This window comes from Vipera berus (genome assembly GCF_964194415.1).
Source record: "Vipera berus genome assembly, chromosome: Z".
NCBI lineage: Eukaryota > Metazoa > Chordata > Lepidosauria > Squamata > Viperidae > Vipera > Vipera berus.
In genome coordinates, this window is record NC_138205.1 from 46405223 (window position 1) to 46421444 (window position 16222).

The window sequence follows — 16222 nt, forward strand, 5'->3', positions numbered from 1 at the left end:
GGCCGCAGACTAGTATACAGTGGTGGGATTCAGCCGGTTCACACCAGTTCGGCTGAACCGGTAGCTAATTTTGTCCAGGCCCAGAATAGACTTCCAGAAGCGGCATCCACACAGAGAAACGGTTGTTCACATATTTGAATCCCACCACTGCTGGTATAGTCCACAGCCCAGTAGGACTCCTATTATACAGCAATGTTATACTACTGATAGTTTATTTATTTAGATTCATATCTCATCCAACTCAAATGACTCTAGGTGAAGATAACAAGTAGAGCTCCTGTGAAATCATAACTATTTGCCAGCTGTTTGCAAGAAATTATTTGTAAAAATTTAAAATATTCTTTTTTAATTTGTTAAAATATATTGTTTCCATGAAAAATATTTTATGTTAATATCTAATGGATAATATTGTTATTTTTGCATGAATGAATAAACATTCTATGAATGTGTCAATTTTAGTTTTTAATATGGTAAATGGATCAATACAGGTCTACCTAAACTAACAACAGCTTGTTTAATGACCATTCAGTTACAATGGCACTGAAAAAAGTGACTATTTTCCACATGACTGTTGCAGCGTCTCCATAGTCTTGTGATAAAATTCAGAGGCTTGGCAACTGACTCATATTTATGGTGGTTGCCATATCCCAGGGTTGTGTGATCACCTTTTGTGACCTTCTGACAAGCAAAGTCCATGGGGAAGCCTTAAAAAAACATTTTACTAATTTAACAGTTGCAGTGATTCACTTAACTGTGGTGAGAAAGGTCGTAAAATGGGGCAAAAGTCACTTAACAAATGTCTCACTTAGCAACAGAAATTCTGAGCTCAATTGTGGTTGTAAGTTGAGGACTAACTGTATAAACCATATAAACAAAGCTCAGCCATAATTTTTAAAAATAGAAAGAGTTCCTGAGAGCAAAAAGTTTAATAAACATTATTTGAGATATCCAAACAGAGAAGAGATGGTATGTTTCTTTGGCTAATCAAGCCAGTGGCTCTCTCTCCTGTCATATTTAAGTGGGATCCAATCACTTTTTTGCAGAGATATTTAATGTCTTGCTGAGATGGTAAATGAGAAACATCTGAATAAATTAAAGTGCTAACTAAAACACACCCTGGTCTGAGATTTGCCTCCTCTTCGAGAAGTGCTAGATTATTATCCCCATCCTGCCTAGGCATTAGCATCATAAAACTTTTATTCTGGACAGTTTTGTTTCTTGTAAGTTTTTGATAGACTCTTGGCTGGGAAATAAAGAAAACTACCTCATATTACAAATAAACACTGCTCCATCTACTTCAGACGCACCTTCTAACTCAGGGGTGTCAAACTCAATTTCATTGAGGGTCGCATCAGCATTGCGGTTGCCCTCAGGGGGCCGGGTGGGTATGGCCAGGGTGGGCGTGGCCTACTGGGTGGGCGTGGCTAGAGTGTGTATGGCCTACTGGGTGGGCGTGGCCAGCTCTACATCATTTGCATCAAGGGTGTCTATGGGGGCCTGGGCAGGAGTGGGACAGATCTCAGGGTCTCTGTGCCAGGGCCAAGGCAATGGAGGCCATTCCCTCACTGTTTCCAGGATGGCTTCGCGGGCCACATGAAACCACTTCGTGGGCCACATCCGGCCCCCGGGCCTTGTGTTTGACATGTCTGTTCTAACTGCTGATCTGGGATGATGGGAGTTGGAATTCAATATTGTTGAGAGACATCAGGTCAGGAAGGGTTAATTGGCACCAATGACCCATTCTCCAGGGTCTCAGAGACAGGCTTTTCTAGCCCTATGGTGAAATATTGTGAGTTGAATTGGGGGTATTTTGCCTCCGCATTTTATGCTCAACTATTTGTTAATTAGGGACGCGGTGGCTCAGTGGGTTAGGACGCTGAGCTTGTCGATCAGAAGGTCGGCAATTTGGTGGGTCGAATCCCGAGTGCCGCGTAACAGAGTGAGCGCCTGTTACTTGTCCCAGCTTCTGCCAACCTAGCAGTTCGAAAGCACGTAAAAATGCAAGTAGAAAAATAGGGACCACTACGGTGGGAAGGTAACAGTGTTCCGTGCGCCTTTGGCGTCTAGTCATGCCGGCCACATGACCACGGAGGCATCCTCGGACAAGCGCTGGCTCTTCGGCTTTGAAACGGAGATGAGCACCGGCCCCTAGAGTTGGAAACGACTAGCACGCATGTGCGGGGGAACCTTTACCTTTACCTTATTTGTTTATTTATCAAATGTACATACAGTTCATCCCATGGTGCAAGGCAATTATAGTCTTTCTTATGGCAAATAAAAAAAAATTCACTGAAAATGAGTTGAGACACCTCGAATACTTTTAATTTTTATCTCTCTCCATGAATGACTCCCTTTGATGCCTTATCTTTCAGTCTCCATCCTCCACGTTGAAAGTGTACGTGAAGGTTACCAATCCGAGGGGCTTCGGAAATTTGGTGGTTCTTTTGCAGAAGAGCAGTGCTTCACTATAGTCTTCAGGGGGAAACGGAAAAACCTGGATCTGGCTGCCCAGACTGGGATTGAAGTTCAACAGTGGGTGAGAGGACTCACAAAACTGATGGCCAGATGTGAAGCCATGAGCCAGCGAGAAAAGCTTGAGCAATATCCTTTCTTTCTACATCTGCAAAGACTTAGAATTGTGGTAGATATTATTCCTTCTTAAAACTGAGGCATAGATTTTAAAAAGAGAAAGGGAGATTTTGTTGAATCACTCCAAAAACCTCCTTTCTCTTTTTAAAATCTATGCCTCAGCTTGTGTTAAGTACCAGACATCTGCCTTTTAAAAATACATATGGCACCATATTTGAAATGGGATTTGGAGCCATATTTGGTTTCATGAGTTGCTGTACACTGGTGATGCACAAAAAAAGCAATTAGAATTAGAATCAGGGAGCATCTTACCCCTACCATTTTATAGCATCTTCCATGGCGGGTGAATGTTGTGATACCGTTATAAATAGGGAAATGGCTACAGAGTCAAAAGTTGGATTATGCCTCCAAGGCCAAAATACATCAGCAAAAGAATTCTATGGCAGTGGTGTTGCTGGAGTGTAATCATTCTCTGTTTGAAAACTCTTACTTAATAAAGGAGAATCCATTGGCTTCAGAGGCAGTAATTTTTTCCCCCTGAAACAGGTTATATGGCCAGAAACTTTTCTTTTTTTTTTACAACTTGAATTTGCTAGACATTTGAATTGTATGTTTAAAAATTAGGTAGAAATTGCTCGATCAAATATTTGTAGATAGCTGATATACAGTCTTTGAACTCTGTCTTCTGCATCTTCACAATTTTCTCGAATTAACTATGCAAGACAGAAGGAGAATGAATTTAAATTTTAAGGTAGATGCTTCCCAGTTTTTTACATTGTCCTTACATCAGGCCGTACCTGGATCCATGGCATCTTACATGAAGCTGACAAGAACAAAGACAATAAGATGAGCTTCAAAGAGATCAAAAACATGTTGCGAATAGTAAACATAGATATGAATGACATCTATGCCTATCAGCTCTTTAAGGTATTCATATAATTCTCTGTCTCACCTTCTGGGTTATATTTCATGCTTTTTTCAGCAGAAGCTTTATAGTCAAAAGATGCTTTCCCATAGTTCCTGAACTAGTTAAAATGTCAGACAAAGACTGAGGTTCAAGTCATTATCAGTTGTGGAAATTCTGTAGATGATTTTGAACTATTGTTTCATAGACCAATCTACCTCACAATGTTAGTTGGGCTTGAGTTTCTGGAGGAATATATATAATATGTATTTCCAGTGGCGTAGCGTGGGGGGTGCAGGGGGGGCCGGCCGCACCGGGCGCAACATCTGGGGGGGCGCGCTCGCACTGAGCTGCTTAGGGAGCCCCAAGGGCTGCACAGAGTTGGCTTGGCTCCGCTCTCGAGCTGCTCTTTCTTGCAAAGCGAAATGAGTCCGGCAGGTGAGATGGGCGGCCACATAAACTGAATAAAATAAATAGAAGCGGCCAACTCTCCGCCCAGGCTCAGGCCAACCGCAAGCGCCCCGCAGGCGCCCTGGCAGGTTTGGCCGAGCGAAGACGGACCCGCTGGCCGGCCGGCCTAGCTTCGTGCGCATGCGTGGCTTTATTTAGCGGGGCTCACGTGCGAGCTTGAATGCAGCGGCTCTTGCAGGTCGGAGCCCCGCCCAGCCGCCCTCGAGAGGGACCCGGAAGCATCCCGCATGCGCGCGACTCTTCTTGGAAAGTCTACGCCGCTGCGGGGCGCGTCTTTTCAGCAGTGCCGTGACGTCACTGCCCGCCCCTCTATTTCCGCTTCCGGTTGCCTTGCCCCGGGTGCTGACAACCCACGCTACGCCACTGTGTATTTCCCACCCAAAACATAGTATTTGGTCAGTCCTAGGCCATAATGAATACTAGTTCATTTCTTTTAGTTTCTCTTCCATTATTACTCTTGCTGTTGTAGGCCTTTCAGTATTGCAGTCTAGTTCAAAAGTCTCGAAACAATCCATGGAGTCAAGAGTGTTGTCTCTTTATTTGGTGATTTTATGCTCTTCTTTAATGCAACTTTTGATAATAAATAATATGGAACGTGGGTCCCAGGCCGTAATGCTTATTATATTTCATTCTGAACTAAGTAGTTTTCAACAGTTTTCACAATTTCATGTATGTTTCTGCGGCTGCAGTCAAAACAATGTATTTGTTATGCAGATTTACTTTGTTTTTATTAGCTGATTTAATTGCAGTGTGAAGGAGAAAGAGCAGGTAGCTCTTAGTATAGTGCAGTCTTTCCCAAGCTGTTATGCTTTAGATACATTGGGATTGCAATTCTCAATGTATCTAAAGCAATATCATTTTGGGAAATCCTGGGAATTCCTGACAGCTGTGTTGGCTACGAAATTGGGAATTATGGTATCGGTACACCTGAAAGTTGCCAGGCTGGGAAAGTCTGAAAGTTGCCTTTTCCCATGTTAGCCACTCTGTTGCTAATCAGGTGCCTCTGACACAGTTTTCATTGCAGTTCCTTTATTCTTCTGTCTCTCTTTTACCAGGAGTGTGACAAATCAAACAATGACCGCTTGGAAGAATGTGAGATTGAAGAGTTCTGTACACGGCTAATGAAACGGCCTGAGCTGGAGGACATCTTCCACCAATATTCAGGCGAGGACTGTGTGCTTTCTGCTGAGGAACTGCAGGAATTTTTGCATGACCAGGGTGAAGAAACAAGCTTGCAGCAAGCTCATCATATCATTCAGACATATGAGCTCAATGAGAAAGGTATGAATGTGCTACTTGTACCTCAACAATATGATAGTAAATTTGCCAGCAAGCGAGTTACAGTATTTTGTTTTCCAAGAACCATTGCTTGTTATGGTGGTATATTGCAAGAACATCCAGAAAGACGGAGCTACTTAGGTATCCCAGCTGATCAAGAACTTGACACAGGTTGCATGAAGGCCATTATTTCTGTGGAACAAGCCACAAAGTTTTCTTCCTGCTCCCACTTCTGGACAATTAGTCAATCCACTACTGACAGGCTTGTAATAAATACAGTATAAAGAGTACTAGGATTAGGAATATTACAGAAAATTTTTTTGCTTGATTTTAATAACTGAATTCCTTTCTTGAGTATTGCACTACATAAAGTAACAAACAGAGGAAATAGTGCATACCAAATACAGGAAATGGTCTAGTAAAATACTCCAGGGATTTACTCTTTTGTAACCTAGAATTTTAAAAAGAAACTTGATAAGATATTTAATATATTTTATTATACAGGCAAACCAAAATTGGGATATGGCAAGACTGCCTTGCACTTTCTATATTGTAGAGACAATGTGGGTGCTGGTGTAGCAGTCTGGCCTGAGTGACATTCTTGCTGCCATTTATGCAAATACTTTTAGATAAATTCAGCCCATAGATCAGCCAATCTTTAATATTTTGTTTATAACTTAAATTCACTGTATTAGATAATAACGTCAACAATAAAATTACTCTCAGCAATATAACACTAGAGTCTTCCATGAGCTGACCTTGTCTACTTGTAACTACATGCATTTTCCTTTGTGTTACTGTCACTGTCACCTTTGGAGATTTTTATTTTTTAAAAAAATATATATCCCAGTATAGTTTATAGTCCTGGAATGTTCTGTTGTCATATCCAAAATACTTATCAGCACTGAATCTATTTCTTCATTTTATATCCAACAAGAGTCAAATAGGTGCTACTACCTAGATGACAAAACAAATGAGGTGAAAGAAGAGCCACATAAAAAATACAGTTGTTAGCTCTAGCATTTCCTCTTTACTCTCAGAAAATTCTGGACACCCTTGAAATGGAGAAGCAAAGAAGTCACTTTTGCCCAGCTCCTCATTCCTAATGCTTCAAGCTCCCAAATTGTGTAACATGTATGGTTTATAGCAGAGGTGTCAAACTCGCAATGTGACGTGACGTGTCACGACATATCGCAACCTTTTTGCCATTGCCAGTTTCGAGGTTTCGAGGTTTCGCTATAATGCATCCGGCCCACAGGCTGGCAGTTTGACATCCCTGGTTTATAGGATGATTTACTCCCATAATTGCTTTTCTCTGTAACTTTGGTTGGTACAACAGTAAATCAAGCAAGTTCAGTCTTGGTAGCAGTATACAGTCAGTGCCCAATCAGCGTACAGAAGAGATTGTTATACTTAACAAGGAGTGTAAGAGAAAAAGAGGAGTGTCTTCTTGTAAAAATGTCAACTGAAAAATGGCCCTAGATCTCATATTTAACTCCTTGCTGGCATCTTTTCTGAGTGTGACTTATTGGTATTTATTATGTATTCTTCAAGTTGATCTAAAGCAAATTAAAACTGGACAATTAGACCTGTAATCACTACATTAAACAGGAATTTGTGTACAAAGCTAAATTCTGTCTTCTATACAAGAAAAAGTGCAAGAGCCCGATTCATCCTTCCTGCATTTGCTCATCCTTGTTTTTCTTCTATCTTCAGGTTCTAATTTGGAGAAAAAAACTTTCAAAGCCATTCTATGGCTACTGTTGTCTTTTACTTTTAACCTTTTACAATCAGAACAGCAAAAGATTTTATGACATTTTAGTTAACCTTTAACTTTTGGTTCATTTTCAGCTCTGGCAAAAATACTTATGTAACTACAGCCATGGGAGATACATTTTTGGAACTAATTTTGTCTTTTCCATGTCTAATTTGAATTGTGATTCAATGTCCAGGGCTGCAATCATAGTAGGATACACAATGCTTGTATTATGGACAATAGATCAGCAACAACTCTACATTATTAAAAGCTCCTATTCTTTCCTTGGTTTCCTTCTTCTGTTTCTTTTGGAATTGCTCTTTTTTCACTTTGGACTCTTTCTCAGTATCATGATTTTGCTGAAGATACGTTTCTATCTCTCTCTTAGAATTTTCTCCTACTATTCTGTCTTGCATTCCCAGGTGCCTGTCTGATTTTTCCATTGGAATATTTATTGAAATGTAAGTTCTTTGAGGCCAAACTTTTAATATCCTCCCAAGCCTTCCTCTCTTTGTCGTATATTGACAATGACACGTCCAGCCCCAGGTTTTTTTTACCATACCTGAACCTTTCCCTGAGATTCTGCTCTCTTTCTTTGACCTTAACATTTCAGTCTACCGCCAAAGAATGATGTTTTAGTTTTCAAAACATTACAAAAAAATAGTTGTTCATCTTTCTCTACAGCACCCATAACTACCTTTGCTTAAGCCAATGTTTCTCAATCTCAGAAACTTTAAGATGTGTGGACTTTAACTCCCAAAAGTCTTAAAGATACTAAGATTGAGAAACATTGGTCTAGAGTCTAGACCATGTGTAGACTGGCAAGTCTACTTCAAGGCCCACCAACAAATTGAGATGCAAAACAACAGCTTGTGGATATATTTTAGTATTAGGGAACAAGAGTATTTCAAATATATTTAACTAAGGAGTTTGTTTTTGATACCAGAAACAAGAATATCACTAGGAACCTCAGCCCAAGCTGTACCAAGATACCTAAGCATTTTTTCTGCTCAGAAATACAGTCCTTTATCCTATTACATGAAGAAGTCCATGAATGATTTTCCATCACAGCAGCTTAATTTATAGCACAGGATAGGGTACTTTTAATAAAGCCAGTAGCAAATGCTTGGGAGCCAGAAATTCTATTCTAAAATCACTTATATCACTTAGAGATATCCCTTTTATATCCAACCTTCCTGACTACAAAGGATATTCTTGGTGCTTTCTGAGCTTGGTTGTTTTCTTGCAGACATTTCATTACCAAATAAATATTCTTTTCTATCAATGTCTGTGCAAGCCTGAAACGCCAAGCCAATATAAAGCAACATTTACGAGTTTATAAGCTTTTATGAATCAGTCACAACACATTCAATAGAAGCCAGAATAGAGATAGAGGTCAGAGAACAAGAAAAAGTTGAAAAGATAAGATAGAGTTTCAGATATGTAAGCTATGTCAGAGGTGCAGGGCTGCTTCAAAGAGGCTGAAGATAGAAAACTAGGGTTATGCAAGAACAGACTGCATGTTAAGAGCCAAAGAAGTCCACAAAGCTCACTCCAATAGTTAAGGCAAAGGTCTGATGATAGAATATGGGGTAGAAAGTGATGGGAAGCAGGAGAGTTGTTCCCAACAAGGGGAGGTAGTCTGGAGGATGCTAAGAGTTTGGGACTTTGCCTAATTGGACTAATCCCCTTCTCTTGAGGAATCACACAGATATCTGCTCTCAGTCAGCTTTAACTGGTGATATAATTTAGAGCTTGGCAGTCTTCCAAGGCTGAATTAGCAGCCACTTGTGCAGTCTAATTCACAGGTTACAGGATGCTTATAACTTCTTCCTTTACAGGCTAAGAATTCACTGGGCTTTCCTCAGAATCAGAAGAATCCATAACACAACATATTTTTTCTGGTTGTTTGTGATTCACCTCTATATATTGATATTAGCTTAGTGTTCTTTTGAGAAAACTGTTTATTTGCCAATATTTTGACCCTTCAAATTACAGTGCAAATCTTTAGTCTCAATTCTCACCTCTTGATTTTTTTTTTACATAAGCTTCTCAATCTTATCTTCAGGGCTTCCACATCCTTTCTATTTATATCCCATTGTTGTCAACCTGTACCCGTCTTAGCCACTAAAGGCTAAGCCTCTGGAAGTCTATTTCCTTCCTACGCCTAATTTCTGTCTCTCAATGTTACCACCTTTAGTGCACATCCTAAAATAATTGCAGATTATTTTCCTGTTTACTGCTGTTCCATTCATTCCTCATTCTCTTTTATCTCATCTATGTATGCCAGTTATTAGACTGTGAACTTCTTTGGGGAGGGATCTTTAAACCTGTTCTTGGTAAGCTCCATTTGTTGTATGTTGATGGCATTGTATAAATAACAATGTGATATTGCCCTTGAGTCTTTGTAAAGTTATCATCTCTGTTTAGCTACAAAAATAGATGTTTATTCCTCAGAAGATGGTCTATTATGGATGATGGCTGCTGAACATAGATATTACCTTCTTCATTCATCTCCAAAACAAGATCCATGAGATGATATTGCCTTTCCTTTTTTAAAAAGTGCACTTTGATGATTTTATCACAGTATTAAAATATAAAACCAATCCAATTGTTTTAAAAGATTAAACTAAAAAGAAAACAACATTAAAAAAGCCATTGAGAATGGAAAAAGTTAGAAGTGCATATTCATTCGCAAGAATTTACTATGATTTTCTTTGGTCCTTCACTTTCACCTTATCCTTCAAAAAGTGGACTGAGGAAGGAAAAGAATGAGATTACATCACATTAGTATTTTGCTAGTTGCAGGGAGAGGGAAAGAATGAGATGCAGGTATTTGGAGATTATACAACAGTATCTTATGAAATGTATCTGGTCAATCTGTTTCATGGATTGTAGTCAAACCTGCTTCACCAACTGTCTCTATTCCACAGCCAGGCAACACAATCTCATGATGCTGGATGGTTTCACAATGTACTTACTATCTTCAGCGGGAAACATCCTTAACCAGGCCCATGCTGGGATCTATCAGGATATGAGCCAGCCTTTATGCCATTACTTCATCTCTTCCTCCCATAATACCTACCTAACAGACAATCAGATTGGAGGGGCCAGTAGCACTGAGGCATATGTTCGGTAAGAAGTTTTCACGACCCAACTGTGAACAACTATAGCCAGTGTGGGTCATATTAGAGAACGTGATAGAAAAGGAGGTAGCAGAGTAGGTATTGTTCTCAGAAATCCACAAAGGTCTAGTTGAAAGCAAGTCAGAAGGTCATATATTTGGGGGCAGAGGTGGGGATGAAGATCCTATCATATCCTGAGAATTGGTAACCATCTGTTATGAGTTTTTATGTATGATTCATGAAAACTGAAGGGGAACTGGGTGAGCAGTGGAATAGGAGAGGATAACTGGTTAATGGGAATGGGTGTAGTTTGAATAGAACAAGATGAACAAGGACATGGTAAGATGACAGAAAGGAACAATTAGACTGGTATCTGGGGAGGAATTGCCCTTTCCATCTGTTTATTCACCTTTCTAGCATCAGGTGGTTCCATTAACTAGATAGCATGTTAACGTATTATTCACATTCACATATTATTCTCAACTGTCCTTGAGTGAACAGTTTAGGCCGGGGCCATTTTGAACAGAATATAGTGAAGAGCAGATATGGTCAGCAGATATTATTTGCAGTTTTTGTGAATTGAAGGAAGTATGCAGGAAATCTCTGGGAGCTCTGTCATCAGATCCAAGCATGTGACTCCTTGTAACAGCCAGAGAAGATATTGAATTTGGCCAGTTCAACAGGAGAATCAGATTACGTATTATAGAAAGTCCAATGGCTCACATAATGCATAACTGTCAGGACCCACCCCAATCCACGTCTTAGGGAAACAAAAACTCTTGGAGTCAGTTCTAGTCCAAAAGGAATTTTTACTAGGACATGCTTGGTTGTGGCAATGCAACACAGGACTTGATATTGTTTTGCAAATTGAAACTTTATAAAGGGTTCCCGGTTCAACCCCCCCTCCCCTCAATCCCATTTGGTCAGCCCCCCATCATTTTACTTCGTGTCATCCCTTTCATGGGAAAAAGGGAATTTCGAATCTTTATGGTTATTGCCTTCTTCCTTTACAGATTCAAATGGAGACACAGGCCAGATGCCCTAACCCTCCCCTTTGTTCCCCCAGTTCAAAAGGTTTCCCTTGGTCTTTGAAATAACCTAAGGCAGGCTGAATCCACATGCGCTTGGGAGATGGCAGAATCCATGGGGGCGGATAATGTTTTAAACATACATTTATGGATGTGATATAAATGGATTCTGACAATAACACAAAATATAAACCATCTCTTTTACATCACCTGCACAGTCTGACTACATTTCCTCAACTTGATCCTCATTTATCTGAACTGTAATATAATTTTTGTTTTATGAATATTGCATAAAATTAATTAAACCACAGCTTCTACATTAATTGGTTTGATTATGCTACTCGGCATAGCCCATTGCTTTTCTTAGGCTGTCTTATATGTATCTATTTATATAATTTTAGATGTGGGTGTCTCTTGAACTTCAAAAGCACATATAGTTCCACATATTCTAGATTTGCTTCAGAAGCTTTAGAGAAGCATCTTGATTGCATACCAAGCTGAACATCTTGAGTGTTGGAATGAAAACTATAAATTCCACTATCTTTTACCTCTGTCCATCCCAGTTGCATTTCTGAAATGCAAAATCTATTTCTTTATCCTTTTTCCCCCATTGGCAGGGCATTAATGAAAGGGTGCCGTTGCGTGGAACTTGACTGCTGGGAAGGTTCTAATGGAGAGCCCATTATCTATCATGGCCATACTCTTACCTCCAAGATCCTCTTCCGGGATGTAATTGAAAGCATCCGGGACCATGCCTTCAAGGTAGACTAAACTACAATGCACGTTTTATACTTGAGATCTTCTTTTTTAGTAGAGTTTTAATGTCGGGCAAACAACCAGAACCACTCATAGATATTTTATTGTTGATCACCTATATCAGGGCTTTTCAAACAGTGGTACGGGTACCACCTGTGGTACATTGGCACCTGGCAAGTGGTATGCGACCATCCTAGAAAAGTGGTAGCGGGGGAGGGGAATGAGCTGAACCAGTGGCAGCACCGCACAAGCCTGAGCGAGAGGCGGCTGGAGCTGCAGAGTTGACAGGGCTCAGTGGAAGCTCCAGGATCAGCGGAAGTCTCCAGCTGGAGCTCAGCGCTAATCCTGGGGCTTCTGAGCCCAGAAGAAGCACTGATCAGCTGGAATGTTGCAGCATCTCCAGGGTCTTGTGATTTACATTCAGATGCTTGGCAACTGATTCATATTTATGATGGTCACAGTGTCCCAGGGTCATGTGAAGTGACCAAAACCTGCTGCAACCACCCAGCAGACAGAGGGAATAAAAACTAAACACCCCCACCCCACCCCCGCTGCCAATCCTCAACAGAAATACTCACAACAATGAAAACCTTGGACAGGAGGAAGAGTGCCGCCAGACAGGCAGGCAGGCAGATGTCTTGCTCGGCTGTGGCTTGGGGGGCACTTTTTCCAGTGCCATTGTAACTTCAAACAGTCACTAAGCGAACTGTTGTAAGTCAAGGACTACCTGTACTTCATCACTTTTTTCCTTTTTTTTTTTTTTGGTCATCAAGTTTTTGACACCTTGCTAGGTGACTGGTGGTACTCAGATATTGCCGTATCCTAAAAGTGGTACAAAGGGTGAAAAGGTTGAACAGCCCTGACCTATATTACAGGAATCTTACCAGACTGTCTGCCTTTCCTTGGGAAATGGCAGATATAGATCTAGCGTTTGAGCTGAGACATTTTGTCTTCTAACCAATCCTAAGCTGGAATGTCTCTTTATTACCCTAAAGGACCACTCTCATCTTTAGCCAGTGATTCCACCACATTTAATATCATTATTCATATGCTATATTACTGATTAAAGCAATAGTTGAAATAAAAAAAACATTCTTGATTTATATATAATATGGCCTATATATTTTATTAGAAGAAACATTATTTGTTATGTGAAATGAAAAGTTTTCACTAGAGGCTTCCCAGCACTCCTTATCAAGTAGCGTTATATTGCTCATATATTGGCAATGCAACAATCACAATACTCCCTGTATTGTTCAGTGTCCCAGAATTAAATTTTAAGAAGTAATAAAGATTGGTTGAAAGCTTATGAGATCTTTGGGATGCCAAAATCTTAAAAGATCTGGGGCATTAAAAAAAAGATTTTGAAAATTTGCAAGCACTTTAATATATCTTTTAGAGATAGCCTCTAGTTTCTTTGTTTCATTCTCATTTCCTAATAAATTGTCAGGATGTTTTCAAAATACAGCTTTATTCTAGAACCATCCAGAAAAGGTTGACTCAGCCTTCCATCCTTCTGAGGTAGGTAAAATGAGGACCCAGATTGTTGGGGGCATAAGCTGACTTTGTAATAATGCCGCTTGGGGGGGGGGGCAAAATCCCTAATAAGCAGCCATATACATAGAATTAAGGCTATTGCTAAGCACATTGGTTTGTGCTTAAATTGTAAGCCGCCCTGAGTCTTCGGAGAAGGGCGGGATATAAATGGGATTAAAATAAATAAATAAAATAAATAATAGTGTCTATGGAGATTCTCAATCATCCAGGTCATAGTTATACCAAAGCTGCTTTTTTTTCAAGAAGCAACTGGACTTTCTTATTTTTTCTTTGAAGACGTTTTGCTTCTCATCCAAGAAGCTTCTTCAGCTCTGACTGGATGGTGGGGAATGGAAGGATTTATACTGGTCATTTGCATTCTTTTAGAGAGTCATTGATGCCACCTGGAGGTTTATCTGTGTCATCAGGTTCAACTGAATAGTGCAAATGGCTGTGGAGCCTTCTTGAACTGTTGAAAGGATTGTGTTGTGGACTGAAGACAGATGATGTCATATCCCTCTGTTAAGAGAGGGCTGTTCAATAGACAGTTCCCCATCATCCAGCCAGAACTGAAGAAGCTTCTTGTATGAGAAGCGAAACATCTTCAAAGAAAAACAGGAAAGTCCAGTTGCCTCGTAAAAAAGCATCTTTGGTATTCTAGGATGGTGCTTTGCCACCTGTTATTTTAGTAAATCCTTGTATTTGAAATAATTTAACCCCATATAGTCTTCTAGCCTAATTGTACAACTGTTGATTGATAAATTCTTTGCATAAGGTAGAATGGGTTTTTAATGTACCCTCCACTCAAACTTTTTAGGGCCTTAAAAATCAACATAGCAGCAGAATTGTTATGAAATGTTTTGAATCTGTGGGTCAAAATAATTGTGTAAATATCATATTTACTTTGGTCTGTTATAGCAATAGCACTTTAACTTATATACCACTTCATAGTGGTTTACAGTCCTCTCTAAGTGATTTACAGAGTCAGCATATTACCCCCAACAATCAGTCCTCATTTTACCGACCTCGGAAGAATGGGTGGCTGACTCAATCTTGAGCCAATCAGGATCGGACTCTTGAAAATCAGTAGAATTAGCCTGCAATACTGCATTCTAACCACTGCACCACTACAGCTCCATACAAATAAAACATTTAGGGCCTTCTGGAAAATGAATTGATTTATTCTTCTGGAGTACCCCTATATTGTCCAGCACATCACATGAATTTGAGAAAGCTGGCAGCAAGATTTATATATACAAATACACTTGGTTGTCATCATGTAATTTCATAGTGTCAGTTTCAATAGTTGCATAATAAAGAAATATCAGCAACTATTTTGTTTTCCCACTGTTGACACATAACGAGGAAATGTTTATGTGCTGTTATTTTTATTTTATATTGCTTGTAAAAAAATGAAAAAAAATGGCAGATCTGTATAAAACTATATCCAGAAGTTCTCTCTGAATTAACAAGAAAAAATAGTTCCTATAAACAATATTTGAAAAGGGCTGCTGTAGAGAAATGATGACTTCCAATCCTACTTTATATCCCTAGCACTCTTCCTATCCTGTGATTCTTTCTCTGGAAAACCACTGTGGCCTGGATCAGCAGTCTACAATGGCCTATCACCTGAAAACTATTCTAGGGGACATGCTGTTGATCCAACCTCTGGATGGAGATCTGTCTAAGCAACTGCCCTCACCAGAGGTAATATAGTTTGCCTCTATTTTCAATTGTCCAGCATTCCATAGGTGGGTGATCAACATCTTTCCTAGTAATCTACAGGCTATGCAAACCACATTGAGAATCATGAAGAGAGTGTGATTTGATGAATAGAAAACTGGTCTTTCTACGCTCCAGAACAAGAAGTATGCATTTGACAAATCAACATTGCTTTGCAGCCATGGTCTGATTTGTACAGTATCACTGTCCCAGAAATTTGAGGGACTAAGAATTGCACATTACCAACTTCTATCATTTGGAGTAACTGTACTCTTTAAATGTTTATTCTATATTTTTTAGTTCTTTTTTTATACTCAAAATAAATTTTTATGTTCTTGATTGTCTATTTCACACCTGAAATAATGTTTGGTCTCTAGTGATTAAGCCTAGAAAATGGGGGACCGTGAATTCAGCTGGGTGACTTTGAGCTAGTCAGCCTGTCTCAGCCTAACACACCTCACAAGGTTATTGTGGGAAAAACAGGAGGAGGAAGTTGTGTTGAGTTATTTGTAAAAATAATAAAAGTGGAATATAAATAAATAAATGCTTTATTTTTCATGCCATATTGGTACTTCACAAAAAATGTAAAATTAAATGAAGAATAATAGCAGCGCGAGTTATACTTTTGCTGATTTAAGGATGTAGGAGATCACAATCCCCCACTCAGCTAATTAAGATTATTAGGAAGGTTTTATTGTAGAGCTACGTTTATTGGTTTTTCTTTCCCAAACCTTGCAGCAATTGAAGGGGAAGATATTAGTGAAGGGGAAAAAACTATCAGAGAACAAGACTGATCCAAGAGTTTACTTGATGTCCAATCGTGAGGAAGAAATGCAGGAGGAAGAAGACCAGAGGGTGAGGTTTAGATCCATTTTTTCTGAAGGGGTGATTAAGAGAATATTAGGGAAACCTCTAAGGTGGATACTCTGTAAAAGCAAACCAATACAGTTCAGTGTCAAGAATGCAGCCGAAGTAGGACTGCTGAAAAGAAGGTGCAAGTAGACTTCTCTGGGTCTCAAGATAAACTTCTCAGATGGGACAGACTTTAAACTTATCT

The 16222-nt window shown here is 39.6% G+C and overlaps 1 protein-coding gene across 1 annotated transcript in view; it reads left to right on the forward strand.

Moving 5' to 3' along the window:
- Positions 1-16222, forward strand: part of PLCD3 (phospholipase C delta 3) — an 80809-nt gene that overhangs the window by 42199 nt on the left and 22388 nt on the right. Inside the window, exons 3-9 of the mRNA XM_081345146.1 lie at positions 2373-2601; positions 3387-3516; positions 5020-5245; positions 9932-10133; positions 11769-11913; positions 14998-15150; positions 15904-16020. Coding sequence (XP_081201272.1) covers positions 2373-2601; positions 3387-3516; positions 5020-5245; positions 9932-10133; positions 11769-11913; positions 14998-15150; positions 15904-16020 — 1202 coding nt within the window. The remainder of the gene's footprint in view (positions 1-2372; positions 2602-3386; positions 3517-5019; positions 5246-9931; positions 10134-11768; positions 11914-14997; positions 15151-15903; positions 16021-16222) is intronic.